We start from the raw sequence: 27,990 nt of genomic DNA, 5'->3' as shown, positions 1-27,990 counted from the left end.
CGAAGCGATTACGGATTTTAATTCCTAGAGGTTTCTATGTTCAGTCCAAAGAAATGATGCACATTTGTAAGAGGTAATGCATTTCAAATGTATTTCCAAATTGTACATAAACACTTTGATATAAATGTAAAGCACAAACCCTCAAGAATACAACACTTTTTTTTGTACAAAACAACCGAACAGCACTCACACGCATGCAGACGCACTCCGTGATCTTAGTATATAGCACATACAAACATTAGATTCCAAAAATATATCAATTACTTAATGTATGTGATATCAAATGCCCATAAAATCTCTTTAAAGAAAATGGAAATTTACAACTGGCAAATCTGAGACCTTGGTAAACACAGTTCGCAAAGTAAAAAATGTAAACATTGCATCATGCTACAAAATGTATAGTCTGTTTGTTAGCGGTACACACAAAACTTCTCTTCATGTAATTGTATTCAGTTCGAATATGACTGACACTATCGTGAGCACAGGCCCCCAAGGAGCCTCTGCATGTGTTTATCATTGTAACGAGTTTACTGCAGGCAGTTTACATGCACCTCCATGTTCTGCATCAAGATGCGTCTTAATTCTGTCTCCAAGCATTACGAAAGCACTGAACATTAAAATGCACAATCAGTCAGTCAAAAATGAGAGGTGTGCTACACACGAGTAAAATACACTGACATGACGTTGCAAAATATGTAGAAAACATGCAGCAGAGAGAGAGAAAAATGTGTGAAAGGGGTGGCGAGTCACTTTGAGTGACACCAAGTCAAGAGACAACTGGTTGTCCATCCCCAGCCTCATTTGAAACAGCACAAAGATTGTAATTTACTTCTTGGCCCCTGTTTGGACCTCGCAGCTCATTTCATTATCTTCATGTCCACCTCACAGCAATCAAATCGATGGACCTATCGTGACTGATTTGCTCATTCCTGACAGGTCACTTCCTCAGTCGTGGCAGGTGGTCTGAGGCAGCTCATTGGTCAGAATGTGCCACCGCTCCACCCTTTGACCCTTGTTCCTCAGGCAGTCCATCCAGTGGCGAAGAGCATCTCCTTGAACCTGACAGCTCAAGCACACACCACCTGCAAACAGAAATATACATCTCGGCTTATACGTGTCTGTGTGTGTTCATATGTAGTTTTCAGAGTAAAAACATTTAAATACCATTAATCCAGTTAAGATTTGTGATAAATATATGACACTTTCCATGAAGAGGGTACAAAACCAAGAGGTTGTAGATACCTCATTTTCAGAGTGAACCTAATGACATGCACAATCTATGGAATTGATGTTGGAGTAAGTGAAAAACAAATGTGTTTTTTTATTAATAACATGTAACAAAATGAAAAATGTTTTTCTTTTTTCTAGGTTTTATCTTGTACCCTTCTCATGGAAATAACCGAAGTCGAAATGAACTCTAAGAACGCAGTGTTCTTTGCTCTCACCTATGAAATCATTTGATCTTCCCAGATCATAATCCCAAACCGTAACCTCCAGTGTTTTATGAACCAGTTCAGCTAGAGAGATCTCATAGAAGAACTCCTGTGTGTGAAAAGATATGACATGATGATTATCTCTGACTGGTAGTTAATGCCACAATCAATAGTTTCATTACAATCAATTGTAGAAATAGGATTTTAGCAGCTCTCTCCTCCATTTGAATAAATGCTATTTATTCAGTCGTATTCTCTCATTTACAGAAACAGAAGATATTTCATGACAAATGCAAATGCAAATGCAAATGTATGACCCCTTCACCACGACACCTGTGGAATGATTGAAATAATGAAACCCCACGTAGAGTTTTTCACATAACGGATTGTGAGAAACAGGTGGCATTTGGGTGTTCGGTCAGATGTTCTATTCTGGTGATATCGCACCCACTGATTGTAGCAAAGCGTGTGCTTGAATAGCTTTCAGTGCAGAAAAAAAACATATCAAATAGACAAGAATACATTTTAAACGCGGGCTGCTCTCCGAGTTAAATCAAGCTGGGGGTTTCCGAGTTCAATCAAGCTAGGATCACAGGGATCAACTCCTCACCCCCCATCGTCCATCCTTTGCTGGACCTTCCTGTCACTTTCACTCCACCGCCACCCTTTTATTTCTAGTTCGGATAAATTAAATTAAACTCTTATAAATATAACGCTTAGAAAACATGCTGTTGCTCCTGCCAGCTATTTCTCCCTGGAATTCTGCCTCGTGAGCTGTTTGGAGGTGTTGCGATATCATCTTTTGCCGAGCGTGGCTCCCGTAGAGGCGAGGGCAGAGCTGCTTTTTAGCAGATAGAGGGGTGTGAGATTGGAGTCGTGAGAATGAGTGAGCAGGCTTCGGTCTGAGCCAAAGAGTAATTATATGACCAATCTGTGTGTGTATTACTTCTAAGTGAATGGAAGCAAAACACTCGCCTTACTGGCGAATCATCCGCCACCCACATGACAGAGACAGTGTAAGACAGCAGGGAAGGAGGAAAGAGAGAAAAATGGGGTGTCCAAGTGAAACAGGGTAATGACGGAAATGAGGAATGTATGGAATGGTGATTTGAGAGAAGCTGTCGTGGGAATTCGAAGTGAGCAAAGAGGCAGAGGAAAGAAAATGGAAATATTGGACCAGACATCTCATTAACACTCACGGTAACGCTCAGTGGCCCTCAAAAGTCTTATGAGATGCGTGACATGCAAGTGAAATGAGTGTGTCGTAGTCCATGCCAGTTCATCAAACAAATTCATACCTCATTGAATTCCGGGTTAAGGGTCTTTTTAATCACTGCTGTTTTGTGTTTGGATTTCTTCTCTACATCTGGCTTCAGATATCTGTCAGGAAAAGGCAGACAGAGGAACAAAGTGATGGATATCTGAAGCAGGCGGTGGAAGAGAGTGACAGTAGAGTTGGAGGGACAGAGATTAAAACAAGCGGAGACAAAAGAAGCATTACTGCCAGCACTGTCACACATCTATTTGAAGACATTGGCACAAAGCCGTTTGCTTTTTAGCTTGGTGGGGGCATCCCACAGACTTCTTTAAAAATTTGATTCTCTTTGTGTACTGCTGTTAACCAAGAAGCACAATCACACAAGCACACAGTTAGAATGTGTCTTTGATCCTGTGAGAATGTGAATGTGTGTGGTTATCTGTGAAGGGAGTGTAGAGATAGTAACTGGAGGGGACGTGACGTGGGTGGGGGTCCTGTCTGTTCTTATGCCATTTTGCCCGGGGAGGAGGAACAGTTTGAGAGCGTTTATTTTAAAACACGATGAGAGAAAAATAATGAGAGATTTAGAGGGGATCATAAATGAGAGAGTGAGAAGATGCATCGGAAGAGGGGGGTGATTTTTTTTCAGACGTATTATTTTATCTATCTTCTCTCTCACTTCTACCATATTCTCTATTTTTGATCGATAAAGAGAACTGTCATTATGGTGCTTGCTGCTTCTAACCTGCCTGCATTCATATTCTTGTGCCCTTTTGCTTTTTCTTTTTTATAGTTTCTCATCAGGCTTCAGGATCCGAAGGAAGCATTTTTTTTCTGTGTGTCTTTTCAGCTTTGTGCTTAAAAGAGTGATTCTGGTTGAATGCGATTTAAAGTTAGAGTTCACCCAAAAAATGAAATGTGTGACATTATATTTTGCTCCCTCGGGTCATTGTAAAATGTGTGACTGATGAATGCTGAAACGTTTTTTCTTTTTCTATACAATAAAAGTGGGTTTGAGGCTATCAGTTTTGTGTTCTGGCTAAGAACAATGTGAGGATGAGCAAAAGGGTTATTTAAATGTATCCAAATCTAAAAAAAATGTTTGACTAAAGGACTTGTCAATTAATTATTGGTATGAAAATGGGGATTCAAACCAAAATATGTTTGCTGCCTTTACAATTTTAGATACAATCAAGTTGGCTTTATAAGTCATTACAACTAAGTTTAAGCAGTTTTCCTGTAGCTCAGTGGTAAGAGCATGGTGCTTTCAACGACAAGGGTGTGTGTTCATTTCCAGGGGATTGCACATGCTAAGAAACAAATGTATAATACAATGCAATAGTAATTAGTCGCTTTGAATAAAACCGTCTGCCAAATGCGTAAATGTAAATTTTGACTCAGTTGTAAGTTGCTGTAATTTATAAAGTTGGAATTGATGAGTTGATGACTTGAAAAAATATAAAAACTTTTACGAATTTAAAGCCGATTTAAATGCTCTTCAAAATTTAAGGTAGCAATTTTTTTTCAGTGCAGAGGTGGACCGTAGTTAGGTGTTTTTACTTTAAAATACATTTTTAAATATCTGTAAAAAAAATAAGTTTGGAAAAATGTTACATTATAAAGGATATATCATACTTTTTACTCCATTTCATTTCATGAATACATGTTGATTTTTTTACATAGCTTAGATAGCCTACATTAAAATCTTCTGACTTTTATGCTCCTTTAACTTTACTTGAGTAAAAGTATAAGTAGTACTAGATTTTGAATAGTTAAAGGGATGGTTCACCAAAAATTTAAATACTCTGGCATAATTTACTCACCCTCTTCTTTTGTGTTCTGCAGAAGAAAGAAAGTCAAAATGGTTTGAAATGACAAGAGGGTGAGTAAACGATGATAGAATTTTCATTTGTGCGTGAACTATGCATTAAAAGTAAAAACGCTCTGATAAATTACATGTACTTAAAAATGTACTTGAGTAAAGTGAAATACTTAAGCACGTCCACCTCTGGCAATAGTTAGTTGTTATATTTCTGAAGTTACTTATAAAATCTCACATTTTTACATAGGGATCCGAGAAACCATTAACATCCATGGCGGCCAGGTGAGCACAGCGTAGCACTCCCACACACAAGCCCCCTCGCCGACCCTCTCCGTCTCCCTCTTCAGGTGGGGTAAGAAACTGCAAGGACAGCAACATGCGGCCTCTTTCTTCCAAACTGGTCAACTGTTCATTCTCCCACTGCAGGAAGTCAGAAAGAAAGATCAAATCAGAGTGTGTAAATTGAGGATGTCCAAACAGGAGGAGAGGTTGATTTATTCTAGCATGAAAGAGGATTCGGTCAGTGGGTGGGGAGAAGGTATTTTAGATGGCATGAGAGAGTGAGGACAAGCTAATAAACTTAATTAATCAACTATATTAAAAGTGACAAACCAGGAGGTCCGGCGCACTGTTTACAACCAAACCAATGACAAAGAATTCCCTCTGGTTAAAATCGCAGAATGTTCAACATGTTGGATAATTATAAACAGCTGGTCATGATGCTGCTGTGGTTTGACACTATGCACTTGATTGTGTAGTTGGACAATTGAGTTGAAATGGATTTTTTCAGTTCTTAAAGAAAGTACCTTTTTTGGCTTGACGGCAGCTTGTTTTGATTAAAATTCTAATACAAGACAAGTCTCAAATTGTATCTCAAAAATAATTTCCCTATTTAAATGATAATATCTGCATTTATGTGAAACCTAAGCTACAGTCCTCCACACACAGACAAGCAGCTCTCTCTCTCTCTCTCTCTCTCTCTCTCTCTCTCACTCTCTCTCTCTCACACACACAATCATAGCTTGCAATTTATCGAAGCTTAAGGGAAGCTTATTTGGATGCAAGAATGCTTAAGTGTGACTCTGAATATGTAATTTGTACCAAGAGAGCAACAATATTTACATGCAATACTCTTGAAAAACGTTTATTCAACAGTTTGCAAGCTTGACATGTAGAAAATCAAGGGGTCGATTGAAAATTTACTTGAGCTAATTATGGACTGAAACATTGACGCCGCACGAAACTGACCACAATAATTAGCACAAGAGAAGTTTTGATACTTAGTTTATAAAAGGTCATACTTTTTTACAGTTTGAAAAGAACTGCACATCAGAAATACATTTATATTTTTACTGATACATTTTAAATGGACGTGATATAATAATGTTATAATATATAAAGTGTAGTAAAGTGATGCATGCAATAGCTTTTCATATGAATCTTTATATAAGAAGCAGTAAGCTTTAGACCTGTAATTTATGTTTTATATTCCTTTCTTTCTCACCCTATCACAGCCTGCCTTTGTTTTCAGCTGTCTCTCTCTCCTTGCTGCACCCACCCTGACAAGCCAAAGGACACGATCAATAGAATAATCATCACAGTGTCTCTCTCTCTCCCTATGTTTGTTTTTCTAAAAAGGGCCTTGTTATTTCTAGTTCTTTACCTTGCACTCGGAAATTCTCTCTCCTCTTTTATAACCCGGTCTGCTACAATAACTGTGTGTTTGTGTGTGTACGCTGGTGTGTACACCCATTAGTGTGAAGTATGCCAAGCCAAACCTGTTTTTTGGCAAGTGTTTTGTTTCATTAATGTAATTTAATGGGGATAGACACAGATAGTATGTGTGTGTGTGAGAGAGAGAGCAGGAGTGAGTGAAAGTTGGTTTGCCAGACCTTCATTAATTGAACAGCGAGGAGACACATACAGATAGTGAGTAGACAGTGGGTCGACCTCTGCGTTATAAACAAATAACTCATAAAGCAAACAGCGAGACGAGCAGCCCAGCGGTCGTCTAATGCTCAAGAGACGGACAAAATAAGTGCTTGTGTTATTTCAATGCCACGTTAGGTCAATTACACAAAAAATCATCACTTTGACATCACAGTCAGTTGCAATTGTTGCAGCATTGTTGTGGCAATTGTCAAAGTTGGGTTTATAAGGGGCCAGACAGAAAATGTGATTGGTTATGGTTAGGATGCATAAGAATGACTCTTATACTTATGTTATCATAAATGTGAAACGTTAAATATTGCAAAGAAGCAGTTCACACACACAAAACTGCAAAACACATATAAAAGAATGGCTCTTTCTTTGCAAGAAAGTTTGTTCATCTTACAAATTAGCCTCGGAGTATAGCAGATGGCGTATCTGTGTCTCTCCTCTGACAGCATGACATTTTCCAACTAATTAAAATAGCAATAGTATTTCCGAATTGAATGGATCAATTTAGCGCGGGTTTAGCTTGAATTGCGTGAGTTTTGGCTGCTCTGTTGAGGTTTCAAACTAATGACCCCTATCATACAGACGGACTGAGGATGGATAATGAGGGGGAGTAACCAGCGGGTAAACAGGTGTGCAATGAGGCCAGCAACACACACACACAAACACGCAGAGCTTTCATATTCAGATTTTTATGATTAGCAGGCAGATGGTGTGGTGTGTCATCAGCCTCGAACAGAATCTGTACATTTGCCAGTCATGACACCAAATCAAGAGCTTTAAATACACTTGTGTAAATGTTGTGCCATAAATTCTGTCTGGGGCTTTGTAAGGTTAGATGTGTCAACGGCTTATTCTATAAATCTGCACATAACCGTATAGCACTGAATAAATTTGCATTACCACGGGTTTGAACTGGGCTGGGTATCAATCTTTGGCATTGTTTGCAATTGTGTTTTAATGGTGCTTTGTGTAATTCTATTGACATAAATACAATATAAGATATAAAACTGTCATGAATGGCAAGGACAGAACCCAATTGCAGACAGCTCTTTAAATTAAAACCTTTATTAACAAATCTTGAACAGAAAGATCCCTCGAGGGATGAAACCGGACATAACAGGATAAAATAAAAAACTCAACTTTTAACTAAAAAACTTACAGGGCAGAGAAGATGTGGCGGGGAATAACAAAACACCAGACAACAAAAACACAGGCTTAAAATAGGGAAGAAACTAAGGGGAGGAAACGAGGGGGCAGGGCTAAGGCGGAGGACAGGAGATCACATGGCACGATCAAAGGCCCTGTGCTTCCAAAACATCACAAGATGGGGGGCTGTCATGATCCTGTCGGCCAGAACAAGAAAAATGGCTTCTTGGAAGGCGGGATCATGACACATAACTATGTTTTCAGATGTGTATAAGGACCTTACAAAATTAAGTGTTATATTTTTATTACCTTAAATTAAGCTGTTTATTTACATACACAGAGGGTCCCCTCACATGGCGTTCTCCATGTTGTTTCTAGAGTAGCCCTAAACGGTCAAACTGATATACAGAGCGTTTTTCATAAATATGTTATGTCCTTTGGCAAAAAAGTAAAAATGTGAGGACATCTTTGTTTTGTATCTGTAGTGCTTTGAAAGGGAGGGGCAAGGGGTGGAGTGAGCCTTTGGTTGAAGTTAGTAACCTTCACCACTAGATGCCACCAAAAACTCCACATTAAGCCAATAAATCAATGAGCTCTCAAGAGTCAAATTAATCTGATTCAAGAACAAGTCATTTTTGGTGAACCAAACCAGCTGATTCATGAAAGCAATCGCTTTGTCCCCAATGACGAATTGTTCACCTCTCTCATGAGTAATAGGGTGGACATCCAAATTTCAAGTGAATACAAATTATCTGTTCCAAAACTGTCCTGCAGATTCACACCGCACAAATCTTAAAATAACTCAAAAATGTTATGGGCGACCAGAGTCATACTCTTTGAGGCTTGAAAGATCCAGTCGCCATTTATTGTTATTGCATAAATTAAGGCAACCTCGAAAATGTCTCATGTTGTAAGAAGAAAGTCTTGCGAGCTTGAAACATCATGAGAATGAATAAATAATGAATAAATTAATTCATTAATTTTGGGGTAGTAAACCTCTCTGCCATACTCCGTTTCTTTACTTCTCTTGTATCCATCTCCGCTTTCCCTTTCACATGCTGTCTTTTTCTAGCCCAAACCTTCATCTCTTCCTTTGTGATCCTTGTAAGCAATTCAACAGTTTCCCCCTGTCAGCTTTGCATGTACTTCTCTTTCTCCAGAGGTCTGTGAGTGTGTCGTCTGTCACTCATTCGGCACCTCCTGTCCATTCATAACCCTGTAACCTCTTCTTTCTCCTCTCTTCATCTTCAGCTTTTTTGTATCTTTTTTCAACATAATCCTCCCTCATTTTTCCACTTCCTTTGAAAGTATTATTATTCTGGTCCCCAGAAATCTCTGGTACTTTCAAAGTGTTCTGCCTTCCATCCTTTCAAATTTATCTTTTAAAAATTTATAAATGAAATGAGAAACAGAGGCAGAGTGAAGATGAAAATGAACTAAAAATGTGTAGATGCAAAAGAAAATGTTCTCCTTTTGTCAAGATCAGACATGTTTTAGGTGTGTGAAATTTTCAGCTCTGGCATTAGAATACTGTGTTCGGCAAGTTAAATGGTACAAATTGTATCTCGTCTCTCTGGGGCTCTTAATGCAGTTTGGTTAACCCTCATTCCATATTCGTTCCTGTTGACAGACAGAGCATGGATTTGCTTAAATTGAATTGCACAGGTAGTAAATCCACACGTCTGCCCTTTTCTTTACATGAATGTTTCTTACTCCAGTAATCCTTGTGTCGTATTTATGTCTCGGCGTGGCCCGTTTAACACGTTGAGAACGGTTTGGAGTGGTAATGAAAATGCTAATCGATTTCTTTCAACCCACTTATCATAATGTGTTCAATGTTCTTCTTGAAATGCAAATGAGCCGAGATCCTCAAGTGAAAACATTTGACTGTGAGAGCATTAATCAGCAGCCAATTATCGGTCAGAAATATTTAAATGACTCATCGTAAGAGCATTTCAACAAGTTGGTATGATTTATTAGGGTCTTCATGAAATGTCTGCAACATATGCTTATAATCACTCAATGGCTGTGTAAACAAAACCCTTTTTGCCTCGTCAAAAACAGCTCTGCTCACACCAACCCATTTTGGTGCATGTCTCTTTAAATGATCATGAGTTACAGTGCACCCCACTCCCCTTCCGTCTTTCGTGTCAACACAACACACATGTAGTACTGTCATGGCAATGGTTAGGCTTAATTATGTTTTCTGATCTCTGTGGTTAGTTTCATTTTAAACATCTCAATTCATTCATCCGGAGACTAAAAAATCTGTCACAGCAAACAGCACATGCCAATGTGCTCACGTTGTGTGTGTATGCTTGGCTTAAATCCACGGAATGCATACCTGCAGATCTCAGCTGAATTACGTGGATTTAAGCGCTTGTCGTTGACAAGTTATAAAGTTACACACACAACGTGAGGGCATAAATTGTATGCTGTGACAGATATTTCGATTTGAGACATTAAAAACGAAACTAACTGCAGTGTTCGCCCCTGTTCATTAGTAAAACAAACAGCTTGATGCAGCTGAACATATTAATGTATTAACATACATACAGCTAAACTCAAAGTGCTAATTTACCAAATAACACATACATTTAGAGTAAGTTTAACACTGGCTTTGAATGTTCTATTTAGCCCATGACTGATTTAGCTTCATCATATGCTAACGTTATCCTCCTATATATATATACGTATATATACATGTACGTTCATTCAGACTGTTGATAAATGTTACTTACATCGGCAACTTTGTTTCGTTCAGTTGGTCTTGATCCCTCTTGAGGAACAACTTTGAAGCTAATCCTGCTTGTGCTGTACCAGGTTGATAAAGTACTCCGGCTTGAAGTGATTAGCGCATACAAGCAGGTTTTTACTCATGGTTTCTCAGGGACTTCCACAAAAAATAAATAAAGAGACTCCGGTCTCTTTAGAGGTTAGAATTCTGTGCAGCGGTTACATTGCATGTTGTCCACAAATATTAGCCATAGCATCACGTACAACGCTGTCGCTTGTGAAAACATCAATGTCGGCAGCGTCTGTGGTGGAATTTTGTACATTAAGGGGCGGTAATATTATAATAAGATCCTGCTTTTACGTCACTATAGGAGCGAAATTTGAACGGCTGGATTTCTCACATGCTTGCAGGGAAATGCTCATCAAAACAAACTTACAGGGATCTTGTTTTTCACGTTTTCTGAGTTGCTAGATGCACTGGGGACCCAATTATAGCACTTAAAATTTGGATTTTCATCCGATGACTCCTTTTAAACCTTGTAGCAAACTCACATGTGTAAATATCAGGGCTTTATTAATGGTCTTTCATTGGGAGAGATGAAGAAATATGGTTTTAGGGTCGAGTACCTCTCTTAGGTAACAGGAAATCCCTCGCAGGGCTGCTCCCATTGCTGTAGGCGAGGGAAGCTGGAAGATAGACGGAGAGGAAGAATACGCAGATTAATAAAGCAGATTGTCCGCAAATATTTGTCATAGGCAACTCCCACAGAGTGCAAATGAGCAATGAACAATTTTTTTGCATTTTACACCAGCTTAATGTGTAAATATGTATGTAAATTATTAGGTGTATGTTGTTCAAATTGCAGCTCATGCTAGTTTTGATCTTCCTACACAAAGCAACAGTTCACCCAAAATGTTTTATTCTGTCTTCATTTACTCACCCTGAAGTTGTTTCAAATCTATTTAGATGTCTTTGTTCTGATGAACACAAAGAAAGGTATTTGGAAGAATGCTTGTAAACAAACAGTTCTTGGTCACCGTTACAGGAAAAATTGCTTTATTCATTTCTTTGTTCTGTTAAACACAAAAGAACATATTTTGAAGAATGCAGAAAAGCAAACAATTCTGGGGCATTATGACTTCCATTGTAATTGTTCCTACTAGTCAATCATTGCCAAAAACCTTAATTTGGAATAACTCGAGGGTGAGATAATGATGAAAGATTTATTTTGGTTGAACTCCCTTAAAAATTGGTTTGTTTGACTGAAAACTGCATTTTCCTGTTCTGTGTCCTCACTGGACTATAGTCTAAATGACCATGTGTTTGTCTTACAGGTGGTGGATGCTCTAGACAGGTGTAGAAACGTTTCGTCTGGTCTGGTTTCACACGTCTCAGGGCCACGCGAGACTCTCCGATGAACTCATTATGAGTCAGTTTATCCTCATCGCACACTGATAACCTGAGAAAAACAACAACATTCAGGAAAAGGCAAGTTATTAAAATATTTTACAGGAAAATCTAGAAATAGCTATAAAGGTTGTACGGGCAGAAGTAATAATGCTAATAAAAAATACCATCCCCTGAACAGCATGAGGCGGAATTGGCTCAGACAGATATGTATATTTATGAATGGGATTAGGGTGATCTTTCTGGCTCTGACTGCTTGGTGTGTAGTAAGCACCAACTCTCTTTTTTTCAAAGGTCTGCTTGCGTGTTTGCGAAACCGACACTGCACTCTGCTTCTGAACTCTCTCTTGGAGATAAACGACTAAATAATTTTCTCTGACATCTGTCCCTCTGGCATTGAAAAAAACGGCAAGTTTTAAAACAGGAGCGGGTTGCCAGGGGATACTGTTCATTTATAATGTGAACGCACAGGTAATTTTGTCTGGAAAACCTGAGTGCTACAGTTACTGCACTTCTTTGGAGGAGTCTTGGAGATGATGGAACTCTGTGTGCATTCAAGAGCTCCAAAAATATTCAGGCTAAATATGCAGAGATTCTGACAACAGCAGATCATTCCTAAAGGTCTATAGGTGGAAGGAGAGGTTGATAGGCTGGCACACTTTCTGTCACAATTTTGCTGGTGAAACGCATGCAAGCCACTCTCACCAGACGTATGCAGAATAAATTTACAGCCCAAGTACACTCGTGAGGGCATTAATTTGTTCACTAACCTCAGGGTCTTCCTGTGCATATCCTCTTCTGTGATACCTATGTAAGTGAGGATCTCATTCCAAACAGGATTTAAAGAATTACGAACCGTTTTGGTTTTCAGTTTATTTGCCTGGCAGAGGAAAAGAGAAGAGGACAGATTTTAATATGTCAATGTGAGACAAAAATACTGTTAACCTTTCTAAATGAAGAGGTCGTCCATTTTTTGAGTATGCACACATTCTAAAAAGTGCTGGGTAGAATATTGGACAGAACACTGTGCTGAGTTAAAATATTACCCAATTCTGGGCTATTTTAACCCAATTGCTGGGTTGTCTTTACCCAACCTTGAAGTCGGTGTTGAAATAACCCAGGTTAATTTTTAACCCACTTCTGTCCAATATTTACCCAGCATGCGTCAACAACCCAGCAATTTTTAGAGTGTGGGTTTTGATGGCATAGTTGCATGTGAATCACTAGGGACACTAATGCATCATCTCAACTTGTTACAGTATGTAAAAGATATAAAAGAATAAATAAGTGTAAAAGTCTAATCTTGTTTGAGCAATAAAACCTTGCTGAAGTTGTCTAAATTCATGGATAAAGCGTTAAAGAATGTAGAGTGGGGAGTGTTAAACGGCTTACCAATTGATGCATGAATTAAGAATATACACTAATCAGGTTTATTACATAACAAAGGTAAAGTAACTTTTTTATTCCAGAATGTTTTTTGAAATAATTCAAATGGCAATAAAGAACTGTAGATATTTCAGATGAACTTATATGAAATATAAAAAATGTATTAAAGTTTATTGTTCCACATAGACAAAAACGTAAATATGCCCACCTTGCATGCTCCTGGGAGAAGATGAAGTTTAACATAAGGATCTGCCAGGCCATTGAAATCCATAGGTTTCAGACCCTACCGAAAATGAAATATTTTATAGACAGTACTTCTAAATGAAATACAGCCACTCCAAATTTGTTTTTTTAAAACAATCCCTGAATTTACTATTTATATGTATGTGTTTAAGAAAAAATATTTTGGTTTATATTGTGAACTACTGACAATGATTCTCCCAATTTCCAATTGAAAATATTGTTTTCGTTTTTTATTTGGAGAAAACTGAAACGGGACATTTTGGGCATTTGGACAAAAAAAGATGCAATGTTTGCGAATATTGAATGCTGCAAAAAATATAGTTCATATTAATGTTTAAACAACACAATGCTAATATTTTTCGTGTATTTTATCAGTTAAAAAATGAAAATTGATGGAATAAGCCAGACTTTTATCAGAATTTTCATGTGTCTTCACATGTTGTCATTGTTACACATTGCTGTTAGATAACGTTGTCATTCCTGAGTTTCCATGTTAAAATTCAACACTGGACTGGAATTGACACAATACATATAGAAAGGCTGATTAAAGGCAGAACTGGAGTGGTTTCTTTGCTTTTCGGTGGATGTAAATGAAGACGAATTGCTGCTAAAGTAAAACAAACTGCTAAAGCATAAATGATTTTGCAGTTTAGTGTGGGTGTTTAGTGAACTACTGAGGTGTGACATGGAGGTTACCTTGGCTCTGATGATGTTACAGTGAAGTGAACTGGTTGCCCTCTCATACCTCAGTTCAAACTCTAATGTACCCAGTGCAGCTACACAATCAGAAGAATGAAGTTAACAATAACAATAACATAAACCTTAACATACAACAGATACAACTATCCATAATATGATACAGTTAAGAAACATTATCATTTGACAGATGTGTTGCAAAGAATGGACTTTATGTGTGTTATTGAATGTTGATGTATGTACAAGGTCACACTTGTCAAAACTTACTACAGTCATCACTGTCTGAACTGCAGATGTCCACTGAGGTCTCAATGCTGCTTGCTGCTGACAGAGTCCCGCCCCCACCCCTTGCCCCTGCCGACAGAGGGGACAAGAGACCTCCACTTGTTCCTCCAGATGCCCCACCTCCCGGGCTGAGAGCCAATGCAGAAGGGTTTGGTGAGACGGACTCAGCGGTCGGCGAGAGTCGAGGGAAATAGGCAGATATCTGTCTAATTGGTCGAATGGGGCCTGGACAGACGTCTATGGCCATGTGTTCCTGGATGGAGATGGTGAGCTTTTTTCCTTTACGCACCGTCATAGAGCTAAAGCAGAGAGAGAAGGTTATTTTGACACTTATTATCAAGCCAATGCTTTTCATCCAATGCGACTTTAAGGACAATTCACATGAACAATCGCCCCGGAGAAACCTGTTATTAGGTGCCTTGCCCAAAGCCACCATCATACATTTGTGAAAGAACCTACAAATCTTATGTGAACAGCCTTAGAAACTATCAAAAAATTATTAAGTGTACTTCAAGAAATCTATGAGCATAATAATTCTATGTAGTAAGTATACTAATATCAAGTGTAGTATACTTTTAAGTTTACTTTATCACTACTTAGTAAGGTCTGAAAAGGACTAAATTGGCCCACTTCCAAGGATAGCCTACTTTAAATGTAACAGTTTTGAACTATGAGTAAAATTATATTATTTTGTTGTACTGCTGTGTCTGTTGAATTTCAACAAACTCAAACTTCAGGAGTGACATAAAGTAATCCAACAACAATGTGAAAGACTTTTCCTAAATACATGTAAAAATATTACAAAATATATTAAATTGTTTTCTTTGAAGCATTTGAGATCTGAAAAAATACAGAGTATCTTTTCTGGTATTTTAACTCCATTCTCTATTTTTCATTTTCTGCAAATAGAAACAATAATTTTCATGTGAAATTTGGGAGAAAAATTGTAAGTAGCAAAAAACGACAAAAGTAACAAAAAATGATTATTTTACCTCAACACATACCAATACATAATAATTTCAGAACTGAACTGAAAATCATTTAGAAATGGTCTCTAAACTTTTGGCGGCTGTATATATATATGTAAATTCACAAATATTAATAATATAGTACAAAATACAGTGTACTAAAATAAAATAAAATATAATATAATATTAAATAATCATAATTGATTGCATAATTATGTAATGAATTATACATTTAAGTATGTCTTTATTAAAAGAGTATCAACCAAATATGCACTTTAAAACTGGAGGGTTGATTTCAATCCAGTGTTGGGTCAAAAATGTACAAACCCAACTGTTGGGTTATAAATTAACCAATGTTGGGTTGAAATAACTTTTCCATTAGTATAAGTCCAATACTAAGAAGTGATTAAAGAATATTTCCCAAAAGCAACTTATATTTTTGAAAAGTATACTCAAAAAGCAGACTGAAAGCATACAAAGAAGTGTTACAGCACACTTAAACAAATTTCTTTTTTGTAAGGTATTTCAATCAAGTAAAAAGAAGTAATTCAAGAAAAGATGTTAGAAACTGTTTCAGGAGCACACATTTCACATATACCGCTAAAGTTCCACAGCAGAAATTCACCACCTATAGCTTGAGGGCGCCTGCTTTGTGTGAAATGCTTTTAACCTCAAATTCACGATGGTTGGAGCATTGGAACAAATCACCTCTTGATCAGTCAGCAATACCAGCTGAGAGATCAAGCATACTGTATATCAAATAAATTGTACCATATTTTTGCATTTTGGAGGCTCTCGAGTCCTGTTATATACCAGGGGCAAGACATTTTCTATTATTATCAAAGGTCTCTTTGGTGTCTTCTGCACAAATTTAGCTTCATGTGTTATACAGACGTAAATAAACATAAGAGCCAGAACTTGCTGGGCGGAATAGCTACATGCAGTATACGAGAGCATATGCAGGGTATGAGCATGAGTAGGTACAAAGCAGCTAGGAAAGAGCGAATCTGTAAGTTCAAAGTTGATAGGGAGTGGGTGTATAGATGCTGTGGCTTAAAAAGTTTGTGCTGATCTCAAGCTGAACATGCCATCTAAGCTCAGAGTTGTTTAGAAGTCGTGAGCAGAAATCTATGCTCGGAGCCAAAAGCAGTCCTTGGACTGCTGTGTTGACTTCCACCTCCCCACAGAGCTAGACCACCTCGAGGCTTTGAGATAGTCTCTATTATTTGGTTTAAATTGAAACTGTTGTTAAAGCCATGTGTCGCCGTTTTTTGATTTAAGGTCTTGTTTGGCAGACCTGTCCTTTAAACAGAAGCCTTGTTTGTTGGTTTTTGTTTTGACACACTTGTCAGATATGGATTTCATCTCATCTCTAGAGACTTTAGAGATATAGTTTGATATGAATTGATCTTCCCTGTCAAAACTGACTTAGAAAAGCCCAACTCACATGTGCCACAATGCATTTTTAATTCCAAAACCTTCAACCTGCTCTTTTGGCCCCCCAGGTGAGTTGAAAGCTGAGATGGAGCAAAGCACGGAGGAAGGTTTGCCTACTTTAGTTAGAGCTTTGCTTAAAGGGCCATTGGGATTTGCAAATGGAGTGGATGACAAAATATTAGCTTTAAGAGTTAGCGAGCCAGAACGAAGAGAGAATGGAAAACAGTTTAAAAGGCAATGAGAAAGAATGAATGTGTAATTTGATAAGAGACAAAGGAAACGCAATTTTGACTATTGCCAGGCAGACTTAAGATGCAATTAAAGGTTTGTTAGGAATGTTGCAGGATATTTGCAAACTAATCCCAGAAAAATAATGAAGAAATTGTTAGCATAATTACAAAATCCACATGTCTTTAATGGTTTCTGTGTGAAAAGGTTTCAGATAAAATTTCTCAAGCACATTTCTGTGTACAATAATGGTATCAGTGGGTAGTACCTTGGTATTTGAATATATATATATAGTTATTTAGACGGTTTCAACGGCAACAACATAAACGAACGTAACCTGGCCCAAAGTTAACTTCCGGTATAGAATCAATAACTTTTTAATACAATAAAATATACATTTAAACTAATATTAATTAAATATGAAATAAATTGTTGTATTATAACCGAACACAGACCAGAAAGAAACTTTTGTCCAGGCACGTGCATCTGATGAAACTGTGTAGTACTGATTCATTTATCCCCATATCATGGTATGTAGGTCGTACTTTAAAAGCACAAAAAATGATTAAGATACCATACCGATTGTGTGTCTGTACTTTTTTGTCTGTACCAGTGAGGAAACACACCAGCAGCCATTATGTCAAAAAGAGAATAGCAGAAATAGGACAGAGATTCATGCATTGTTGACCTTTAAGGTAATTTCGCCCCATTTGGCCACCGGCACATCATAACATGCCGTGACTGTCATTTCAGCCTGCGTGTCTTCGCTTGTCAATCTATCAAACTCCATTCACCGTTTGACAGTAGGTAAGAAGGCAGGTAAGTTGTCATAATGGCATTGGAGCAGCACGGCTAATGAGATCATGACACACGAACGCTAACAAGATTAGCGATTACCACACTACCTCATGCCAAGCTGAATTTTTTCTCAGCTTTCAAATCAAATCTCCTCCAACCACCTGCTGTACATAATAATGTGTGTCTATGATGGTTTATGACACTGCTTGTTTCATTATTTATTTAAAAAAATTCAAGCCATTGAACATGGACTGAAATCAAGGGATTGTTTTCCTGTCCTCAGTCTGTGGGGAATTAAAATTTCACAGCGAAAGGAATTGTGGAACACTCGAATAAATCTGAATTTCATTTTAGAATATAAATGTAATTGTATCTTACATATCGTTGCTGTCCACCTGAAACCTCGTATCTCTATATTTCGTGCCATAAATCATTATTATTAATCACTCTTTATGTTTGTGACTGAAATTTGCACTTGTTTAAACAATGATATGTATTAACAAGTGCTTGCTTAGTTTGACAACAGAGAATGCAATAATTTAAAAAGTACAGAGTTTTTCCATTCCCCGAAAAACGGCGAATTTGGACGTCTGAGATTTCAGAAGGACAACGACAATACTCTTTAAAGACTGAATGCAAGGGTAATGCAAGCATTTTCCTTTTGGGTTAAACTATTCCTTTAACCTGCACTATTCTACTGAACTTGCACCTCATTCCTTCTGCAGTGTGCATGCTCTCTTCTGAACTGTGCGCATTGCGCACCAGCCCGCTAACTCCATGAGAGCGTTCAGAGAATGAATGAATGGCAGTGCGTAAGAGTGGATCGCAGCAGGACATGAAGAGGCTGTTGAGAAGATGACTTCAAGTTGAGCATGGCTGGGTGGGGGAATAGTGTGGGAGTGAGAGGAAGTAAGATATTTCAGTACTGTAAATTACTGACATGTTTGACAATGGGCTGTCACAGCAAATTATGACACCGTTGGCACTTGAAGCCAAACTCATGAAACAAGGTGCTTAGATGGGATTTGGACTTCTGTCAAAAAATATGCTTGGGCTACTGTACTACAAATACTTTGGTGTCAATCTATCTACAGTGTATCTATCTATCTATCTATCTATCTATCTATCTATCTATCTATCTATCTATCTATCTATCTATCTATCTATCTATCTATCTATCTATCTATCTATCTATCTATCTATCTATCTATCTATCTATCCTCTTATCATGTTCTTTTATTTATCTACATCAGATAACTGGTCCTGATGAGAAGCTGTTGCACGGAGACACTGATGGATTACTAAGGAATAAAGAGAGCAGTCTGCATCACGTTTTCCCGCATGAGCTTCAAAAAGCATGCATAGTATCACAGAAATCACAGATTATTCACATATCTCTCTGTGCTACTGTAGTCCAACACATTAATTCCATGAATTTAAGATCATTCAAAAATAACACAAATTACGGAGTGAGCGATTGTTGAGGGGCAAGGGTGATGAAGAAACAGGAAGAGATGGAAAAGGTTAACGGCATGCATTCATGAGTACATTAATACTTAATGAGTGTGTACAGGTTACGGAGGGGGTGGCACAAACACAAAAAAAGGAAAGAAAGAAAACAGAAAGGTTAGGCGGTAAGCAGAAAAAACTTTGTTAAGTCCAAACATGTACGAACAACCAAACAGCACGAAAGAGTTAACGATGGATTGTCTAATTAACAGAGAGAGACGAGGGTGGGAGGGGTTAGGAAGGAGAGGGATAAACAAATAGAGGAAATACTAGGAGATTACATTCCTCTAAAATGGCAATAGAATGAAGTTGGAGGATAGGATGAGGAAATAAGATTTATTTCTCACTTACCTGTGATTGTGTGAGTGTGAAAGACTCCCTCATAAACAAGTGAATTCCAAAGCACAGGGATCTGCACTAACAGGTGCTGCAGAAGAAAGAGATAGAGAAAGGGAGAGAGAGAGAGAGAGAGAGAGAGAGAGAGAAAGAGAAGAGGAGAAGGGAGGGGGAGGGAGAGGAAGAGCGGGAGAGAGAGAGAGAGAGAGAGAGAGAGAGAGAGAGAGAGAGAGAAAGAGAGGAGAAGAGGCAGAGATGGAGAGGAGTGAGTGTCTATCATAACATCAAAGAATCTATAGGATTACATCTGCAGAAATGGGTGGAACAATACGTCCAAATACACGAGGGAGAAAAGTGTGTTTAATCTTTTAATTCTGTAACAATTTTTTTAAACAAAATAACTCCTAAATCAATTTTGGGTGATGTTTTTTTGTTTGTTGTTGTACTGTAATTTGTGCTTTAGGGATCTCTCTCCCTCTCTCTCACTCACTCACTCACTCACTCAGTTTCTCGACGTTCGGTGTAATTTGTGCAATATTGTTTTGATATATCTACATTCTTATTTACTGTCTATATCAATAAACAGGGCTTCTTAATCAGTGACTGTTTATTAGCGTCTACATGCAGGTTTGGCTACCTGTGAGGCCAAATTTTTCACAAACATCGAGACAGTTATAATGAAACATGTCAAAAACTGATTTGTAAGGATATTATAAGTGCTCTACTAGTAATAGAAAAAGAAAATAAATCAGTCAAATCTAATAATGTCAACAGGTTTGTGTGGGGATAGCAGAGAGAAATTTTAATAAGACTGGAAGGAAATCAATGGAAGTCAATATGATATTCTTACTGATGTAGTGAAACCAGTGTGGGAAAGAATGAAGGATTAAGATTTGTCACATGCAGTCTCTACGCATGCATTTACATGTTTTGTTTGTATGTCGGGAGTGATCATATGTGTGAATGTACTGCTTATGTACGGTATATGCAGTGTGAGTGTATTTCTGAATGTTTTGGTGTGTTTCAAATATTTAGCTGTGTGGTCTGTGCATTATGCTGCTGTGGTGCGTGAGCTCCTCACAGCACTACAGATACTTGTGCCAAAGGCAGCATCTGTCCCTCTCCCTCCATATAATTTGCTCTAATGATGCCTAATGATACACGCGTGAGAACATACTTCTCCACACACACACTTGCGGAATACAATATCAGATCGTGTTTGGACACGCCAATACATCAGAACAATATTAAAAACATGTTAACACTATAACATGAGAAAACACTATATTCAGGTTTTTGCACACACACGGTAACATCAGAATGCTCAAAAACACTCGCGTACACAGAAATGATCTTTGAAGAGCGAATAACGAATCTTTTTTTATAACCCTTTTTCTTAGTCTCTCTCTGTCTCTCTCTCACTCTCTCTCCCTCTGTAGTCTGTATAGGATTAAAATGCTCTCTAGCACAAACCGGTTTTCCTGTTTATAAAAATCTCTTCTTCTTTCTTTCTTATTCTAGGCATTCCATCATCTCTCTTCCCACACACTCCCACTCCTGTCTCTCCCCCCATTTCTATCCATCTCTTCCCAGAGGATGTTTTCAGTTGTTTAAATAAATGCGAAAAAGACGAAGAGAGAGAGAATATTCTTTTGCGTGATGTTTCTCTTTGTTTCTTTTGTATCATGTATTTTATTTCATCACCTTGGCCTCTCTTTGGCAGGTTTGTGGCATAATATATTGGCTGCTTATTAAATCACTCGTGTTGTTCCCCCTCATCATACGACTCTTTTTAGGGCCCTATCACGCTGATCAGAGAGTTCTGCTTCCCAGGTGTAATGAAAGCGAAGCGCCTGGCAGATAGCAGTAGAGTTGCCACAGTGAAGAAAGCCTTCTAATAGAACACATACAGGCCACGGTGTGCCAATTAACCAGCCCTGCAGCCTCAGTACGCATATGAATGTGCTGCAGTCCACATGCTCAGATGTCTACATGAAGAGCCGTAATTTTTATCATTTAATATAAGGCGAGGGGGTCAAGTTGCAACATGGTGGAGGCAAAGCTTGGGGTGGTTTGTTGAGGATTGGAGCTTCTATTAAGAAGAATCAAACGGTTATGATGAGTTCAAAAGCTAGCGGCTTTGGGTGCCTCGGATTGGCGTTGCAGCGGTCATGATTCATATTTCATAACTTGAAGCGGATATTACATGATTGTATCACAGGAGAGCATCACAGGATTGTTGTTATTAACCCTCTGATGTCCTCCCCAGTTGAAAGACATTTGTAAGGCAAGGTGCTGTTTGTAATCTTTTGAGGGATCTATTGACAGAAATGCAATACAATATACAGTACATACTGATGTCTTCAGAGGTGTATAAAGACCTTATATAGCATTTTGTTTTTAATACTTTAGAATGAGCTATACTTACATGGAATTCACCTTGTTATTTCTACAGTACCTTTAAACTCTGCTCTACAGAGCACAGTAAGTAAAGACGATATCTCCTTCAGCAAAAAAGTGGAAACACATCGACATCTTAGTTATGTGTCAGCCACCTAAATCCTTCGAAAGGGAGGGTGGAGTGAGCATAGGTTGGCAATTCACACACTCACCGCTAGATGCCACTAAATTACATAAATTGGATCTTTAACTATTTATGGTGGAACACAATTTTTTTGTATTTATTGTAGTACCATCATGGACTGAAAAAAGTGTACTTTTATGGAATTTACTGTTTTATACTACCAAAAACTGCACACATTTCACATATTCTTGAAAAACAGTATTAAAAAAGTACATGTTGGGTATGAGACGTGTACATTTTATTAAACATCTTCCTTCCTTCAGTCCATCAAATCACTCAATCATGATACAATCTGTAATATTTTCGCTTACCTGCAACATACAATGTGAACAGATCATTTAAAAAAAGTATTTTCTTGTTTTGAAGGAGAAAAATGAACATTGATTTTATAAATTATGCATCTAGAGTGTTTGAAATAGCACAACAAACAAAGCACTCAACAACAAGGTACTGTTTGTTTTAGAGCTGCTGTAAGGTGATTGAAATTTGCAAATGTCACACTGTTTGAATTGGACACAGGGATTAGTGATTGTGTCTGTTTTCCTGTCGTTGTTTTGTTGCTTAATAGGCAAGAAAGGCATTGCAACATTGTTTATATACACGTGTATTAAGGTACATACGAAAATACAAAAATGTTTAACCTTTTTTTCAATTCAATTCAACAAAATAAAATAATAATTAAATATGTTTTAATATATAGTAACAAACTATAAAGGCTTCAAAGACAAAAACTTGGGTCTCATGAGGCAATTGTCATAGTATGAACTTCATTGTATATAAAAAAAAATAGATTAAACGCCTTTAAGGCAAGAATTGTCCCAGTGTAAAATTTTAATTTGTTACTCTTGTAAAACAATGTTTCAGTTGAGCGGATTATCAAAGAATCAGATGTGCTACATAAATCATTTTTGTGATAATTTGGCATGCTTTCAAATTCAAATGAGTTTGCTGTATGAGCTTTCAAGCATAACTGATCCCAAAACAGATTTAGTTTGCAACAAAACAAAGCAGGGTATTTCTATAGACACAGCTCAGGGAAGAGCAACAGAAGAGAGCTACGTTTTCTTTACAGTGACATTGACATTGACACTAGTAGACATCAAAGCAATGATGTCACATTCCTGACCTGACTGTCACCATGGTAATGAGTTGCAGCACAACATTACCAACTATTGCCCGGGTGCGTGTCATTCTCTTCACTTTCTCACTTATTAGACTGTGACTGCACATCTTGTCAGAGAGGATAGCAAATTGAAATCATTTGGATCGCAAACAGGTGGGACGGTTGTTGATCTGTGGGGGGGGGGGGGGGCACGAGGTCTAAAGAGTGGAGCTGTTAATGTGCATGAAATTAAAACTGGATTGTTATCATCTCAATTAATTAAACCCATTGGTGTCCAATATAGGGCTGAGTGTCATTATTCCAGCCTAGCAGAATTACCCAGCGCATTTCTCTGCGAGCAAAAAGAAAACAATTTAGAGGTGGTGACAAAAAATTAATAGATGTATAGATAATTGGTTTGGTAGAAATAGCATGTAAGAAAAAGCATCAAGAAGAGAAACGTAGGGTATGAAAAGACCAAAGCCATTGAGGTTACGGTAATCAGGAAGGAAAACGGAATGACTGTGGCATTTAAGAACGAAGAATTAACAAATGTAACTTGCGCATCTTTCTATCTCATTCTTGACTAACAGAAAAGCCTACATTGGCATGAGCTATGAAGACATATGGAGATGTGGCAGCTTTTAATGCTGTGTTAATGGTCTTTGAAAGACTTTTAAAGAATAAAATCACAGTTCTTTTTACTTCACGTTGCTATTTGAGTCTGACTTGCGTACGCGGAAAATAAAGCAGTGTTCATTGAACCAATTAATGGGGTTAGACTCTTTCTTCTGTTATTTTTTCTAGTCTAGATATGCGATTGACATTAAAGGATTGTCAGAAGTCTAATAAAAACCAGAAAGTTAGACACCCCTGGCCCTCAGGAAAAGACACACTCACATGTGAGTAAATACACACACACACACACACACACACACACACTGTGTGACATGACTGCTAACCCGAGTGGTCTCGTGCATGAAAACTCACACCAACTCCACATTCTTACTGTGACAGCAGGGACTGGCCAGATGTTCAAACCAATGAGAGACACTCTCACAATTGCACACACATTTGCACACTTGCGCAGCTGTCAGTGGTGCAGATTTTGACTCCATACACACTCTGCACCCATCCATCCTCGCCTACACATGCATCCACACAACTGCACGCATGCACCATGAAGAGAGGTGGTCTATGGTCTCTGTGGTCTCTTTTGGAATTTCCAAAGGCTTGTTGCTAGGCAACAAGAGGAGCATCTCCACAAGTACCGATACGAGATAGGGAAATGGATGGAGAGATCGACGGGGGAACAATACTTTAAATGTAATAAAACTTCTCCATAAAGTTCTTAACAGCCATGTTATTTGAAAAAATGTGAAATAGAAATATGATTATTTTCATTTTGTTTATCGTTTGTCATCCATTACCATGCAATTCCTGTGCACACTTAAATAAAACTGCATCACAGTTCAGTTATGAGCATATAACTCATCCTGAATTAATTTGACCCTTAAATGGCGCCTGTGTCCTTTAATAACCTGGATGATTTCAAAATCTGCATATAAAAAATATTGACAACATTTTTTATTTGTTTTGCTTTAACAGGTGTATTCATGTTCATGTTTGCTCTGTTGAACAAAGAGAATGAAGAAAAAGGGTTATGCATGTCTAACATCATGTCTGTGGGTGACATAAATGGATTATGTTGTGTTACTGTACAAGCAAAGTAAGAGGGAGGATATTTTGAGGGAATGTGCGATTTCCTTGTATGTGTGTGTTTGTATGCGTGCATGTGTGTATGTATGTATATTTGTGGGACTTGATATCAGTTTCAAACATGATTGCAAATCAGACTATTTTTCTTCAACTTTGTTATTTAATAAACACAAGATGTTAATCTTGCAGTTTATTTCCTCATCATTATACTCTTTTCAGATTTGGAAAATCTTCTCAATCAGGTTACATTGAAGAGTTTTCTGTAAACCAAGTGGTTCTGGTAAACTGTTAGCCTTCAGCTGACTTAACACCACACAAGCTTAACCTTCAAATGTTGATAACATTCATCACACGTTTGGAGAGAGAAAAAAGGCAGAGAGTTAAACACTTGTAAACCTTGAATGATTCCCCTGGCCCACTAACTGATTAAGTTTTAATCTAATGGGTTGGTTCTGTGTGCATATCTCTACGTGCTGAATATGCTTAATAGGATTCATAAAACAATTGTTAAATTCAAAGTGCTCACATTGCTTATCATGGTCAAAAACTAATTTCAAAATGCTTAGGTGGTAAATTTATATTCAGTAACTGGATATGTTTCAGACAGTTCCTGCAGCTTTAATGTTAGGGTATGTGGCTTAATTGTGCATCCCATGTATAGATGGTTTGTGTTTGGCTGGTTATATAATTAATTTTAGATATATTCATTTGTATTATTATTTTATTGTATATTGATTGTATTAAAACTACTCAACAGTTATTGATCATTTGTGGATGTTTACCGGAAGTTGAGTTTGGGCCACAAAATGTTTTAGTTGGGAGATGGTGGTCTAGTGGGTTAAACCACTGAACTGGTAAATCAAAGGTTGCTGGTTCGATCCCAGCAGCCACCACCAGTGTGTCCTTGAGCAAGACACTTTACTCCATGTTGATCCAGGGGGATTGTCCCTGTAATAAGTGCACTGTAAGTCGCTTTGGATAAAAAGCGTCTGCCAAATGACTAAATGTTAATGTAATGTAAAATGTAGTTGTTGCTGATGAAACTCTATTGGAGTTTAGTAGTTTTTTTACCTTATTTTTAATCATATGAATACTACAATTTATGGCATATGATATAAAATCAGATCCGTTCAGTTATTGAGCTATATTAGTTGTTTATAATGTTCCACTTCACCCTCCACAACGGGACCAAAAAAAATGTCTGTGAACTTACTCTCTAAACTGTATATGCCATTACATGATACATAATCTGGAAGTGCAATTCCACATCATATATTCAGCTTCACTTCTCTTGCAGTGTCTTGCTATTGCTTTCACTTTCCCAAAATTAGATCTAGTTCCATCAAGCTTTTGAGTGAAGCCTTGCCAGATTGTTTCCTAGGTTGTATGTTAAGTGTTGGACACATGACAGTCAAGCAGACTGTGCAGTTCTAGAAGTAGCCTACATTACATGAGCTATACTTTGTTACATACATAGAATTCAAATTAGGTATATTTTACACATTTACGTTAGAAGCGGTCTATTATAAATATTACTAATGGCAGGTATTACTCAGTTTGCAAGAGAAATATATCTGGGTTGCATAGCCTACATGTTTTATTGAGGCAAATGTAGTCTATTAGGGTCTGATCTCTGCTTCAGGTGCATGTGGATGGAACATATTAAAGAATCATAGAGTCAATTGTTTAATCAAATCTTTATTAAAATTACTTTAAAACATCTGTCATGGAGTACAATACACATTAAAAGAATAACCATCACCCAAGTTCTAGTTCCTCTGAACAGGTGCGAGCCCTGCATGGCCCAGCCCACTCACAAAAGTGATACCCGTGACCTCGAAGCTGCTTTACTCAACCTCAACCCACTATCTCATCCGAACCCTGAGGCTGAGGTTCATGAACCAGTCACTGCCGAAGCTCACAGCCCATTTCTCGAAGGGACACCCGTGGTCGGTTGCCAGTTATAGCCGTCCAAATGAATCTGTAAAAACAGACACGAACATTGAATATTTCCTGCTCAGATAGTTAACGCATATATTGTTAACATGACGAACCTTTTTAGTGTCACTCTTTGCATTTCTTTTCAGCGTTCTGGAGTTTAACCACTATTTTTCTCTCGTGTCCACCGGGGTTGTGTTTGTTAGTGTTGCAGCTCGCCTCCTTCTTCGTTCTGCCTTTGCGACTGGCGCCCTCTACATTTCACACAGCGAAATGTTTACAGTCAACTATTCGGTACTTTTTAATCAAGGCACAACTTTGGGGAAGAAAATCGACTTTATAAAGCATATCAACTAACGTTACTTACCGGTATATCGGTCTGTTAGGTTGTAATATTCATATTCATCATAGTATTGGTCCTCAAAGCTGGTAGGTTCAATGTTTTTCACGTCAACGTGGTTGCTCATTTTTCGCACTTGTAGGCAACAGATTGAATTCAAACAAAACGTTTAAGAATAACGAACGAGAAGAAACTCCAAACAGATAGGAAATTAGCTTTTCTGAAAAGCCTGTATAACAGTAGTCGATGTTCAGTGGTAGCACTGCTCTTAGATGTCTTCTTTGTTATTCTCAGCTCAGCGTTGTTTATGTGTACGCACGTCTCTTTTTAAAGAAGTCGCCCCGCCCCTTTTTTCCTCCAAACTTGTGGGTCGGTCAACATGACCACGAGGAAAGGTTGCATCAGAAAAGTTAATGTTTGATCATTAGACCTAAACCAGTGCCAGACAGGATGTCATTCATATCAGATGCCCTTGTTTTTGTATGACGTACACTTTTACATTCACTTGATAAAAATTTAAATAAAAGCCATGAAAAATGGCAACTGTTTATGTAATAAAAAGGGCAATAATAGCATGTGTTTTTCATTAAAGCATTTGTATAAAATATTTGCTTTCTAAAACATTCTGTGTGTGTTACTATATCATCTAAAGATCATCTAAAAGACATATTTTACAC

At 37.8% G+C, this 27,990-nt stretch overlaps 2 protein-coding genes across 2 annotated transcripts; both read right to left on the bottom strand.

Annotated features, from left to right (window-relative positions):
• Nucleotides 1-148: 148 nt before the first annotated feature.
• doc2a (double C2-like domains, alpha) lies at nt 149-19,734 on the bottom strand. The gene is made up of 11 exons (XM_056751885.1): nt 19,646-19,734; nt 14,337-14,653; nt 14,070-14,149; nt 13,339-13,413; nt 12,515-12,624; nt 11,670-11,796; nt 10,964-11,023; nt 4,749-4,933; nt 2,732-2,813; nt 1,446-1,542; nt 149-1,082 (listed from the first exon to the last, which is right to left on the bottom strand). The coding sequence occupies exons 2-11, from the start codon at nt 14,647-14,649 to the stop codon at nt 946-948; spliced, it is 1,266 nt and encodes a 421-aa protein (XP_056607863.1). The 5' UTR covers nt 14,650-14,653; nt 19,646-19,734; the 3' UTR covers nt 149-945.
• A 6,979-nt stretch (nt 19,735-26,713) lies between these two features.
• Nucleotides 26,714-27,626, bottom strand: nupr1b (nuclear protein 1b). Its single transcript, XM_056751940.1, has 3 exons — nt 27,341-27,626; nt 27,090-27,227; nt 26,714-27,016 (listed from the first exon to the last, which is right to left on the bottom strand). Exons 1-2 carry the CDS (start codon nt 27,438-27,440, stop codon nt 27,100-27,102), a joined length of 228 nt encoding a protein of 75 aa, XP_056607918.1. The 5' UTR covers nt 27,441-27,626; the 3' UTR covers nt 26,714-27,016; nt 27,090-27,099.
• Nucleotides 27,627-27,990: the final 364 nt, after the last annotated feature.

Source organism: Triplophysa dalaica, chromosome 7 (genome assembly GCF_015846415.1).
Source record: "Triplophysa dalaica isolate WHDGS20190420 chromosome 7, ASM1584641v1, whole genome shotgun sequence".
Lineage (NCBI taxonomy): Eukaryota > Metazoa > Chordata > Actinopteri > Cypriniformes > Nemacheilidae > Triplophysa > Triplophysa dalaica.
The sequence above is the reverse complement of the archived record's forward strand: the minus strand, read 5'-3'. Positions and strand labels throughout refer to the sequence as shown.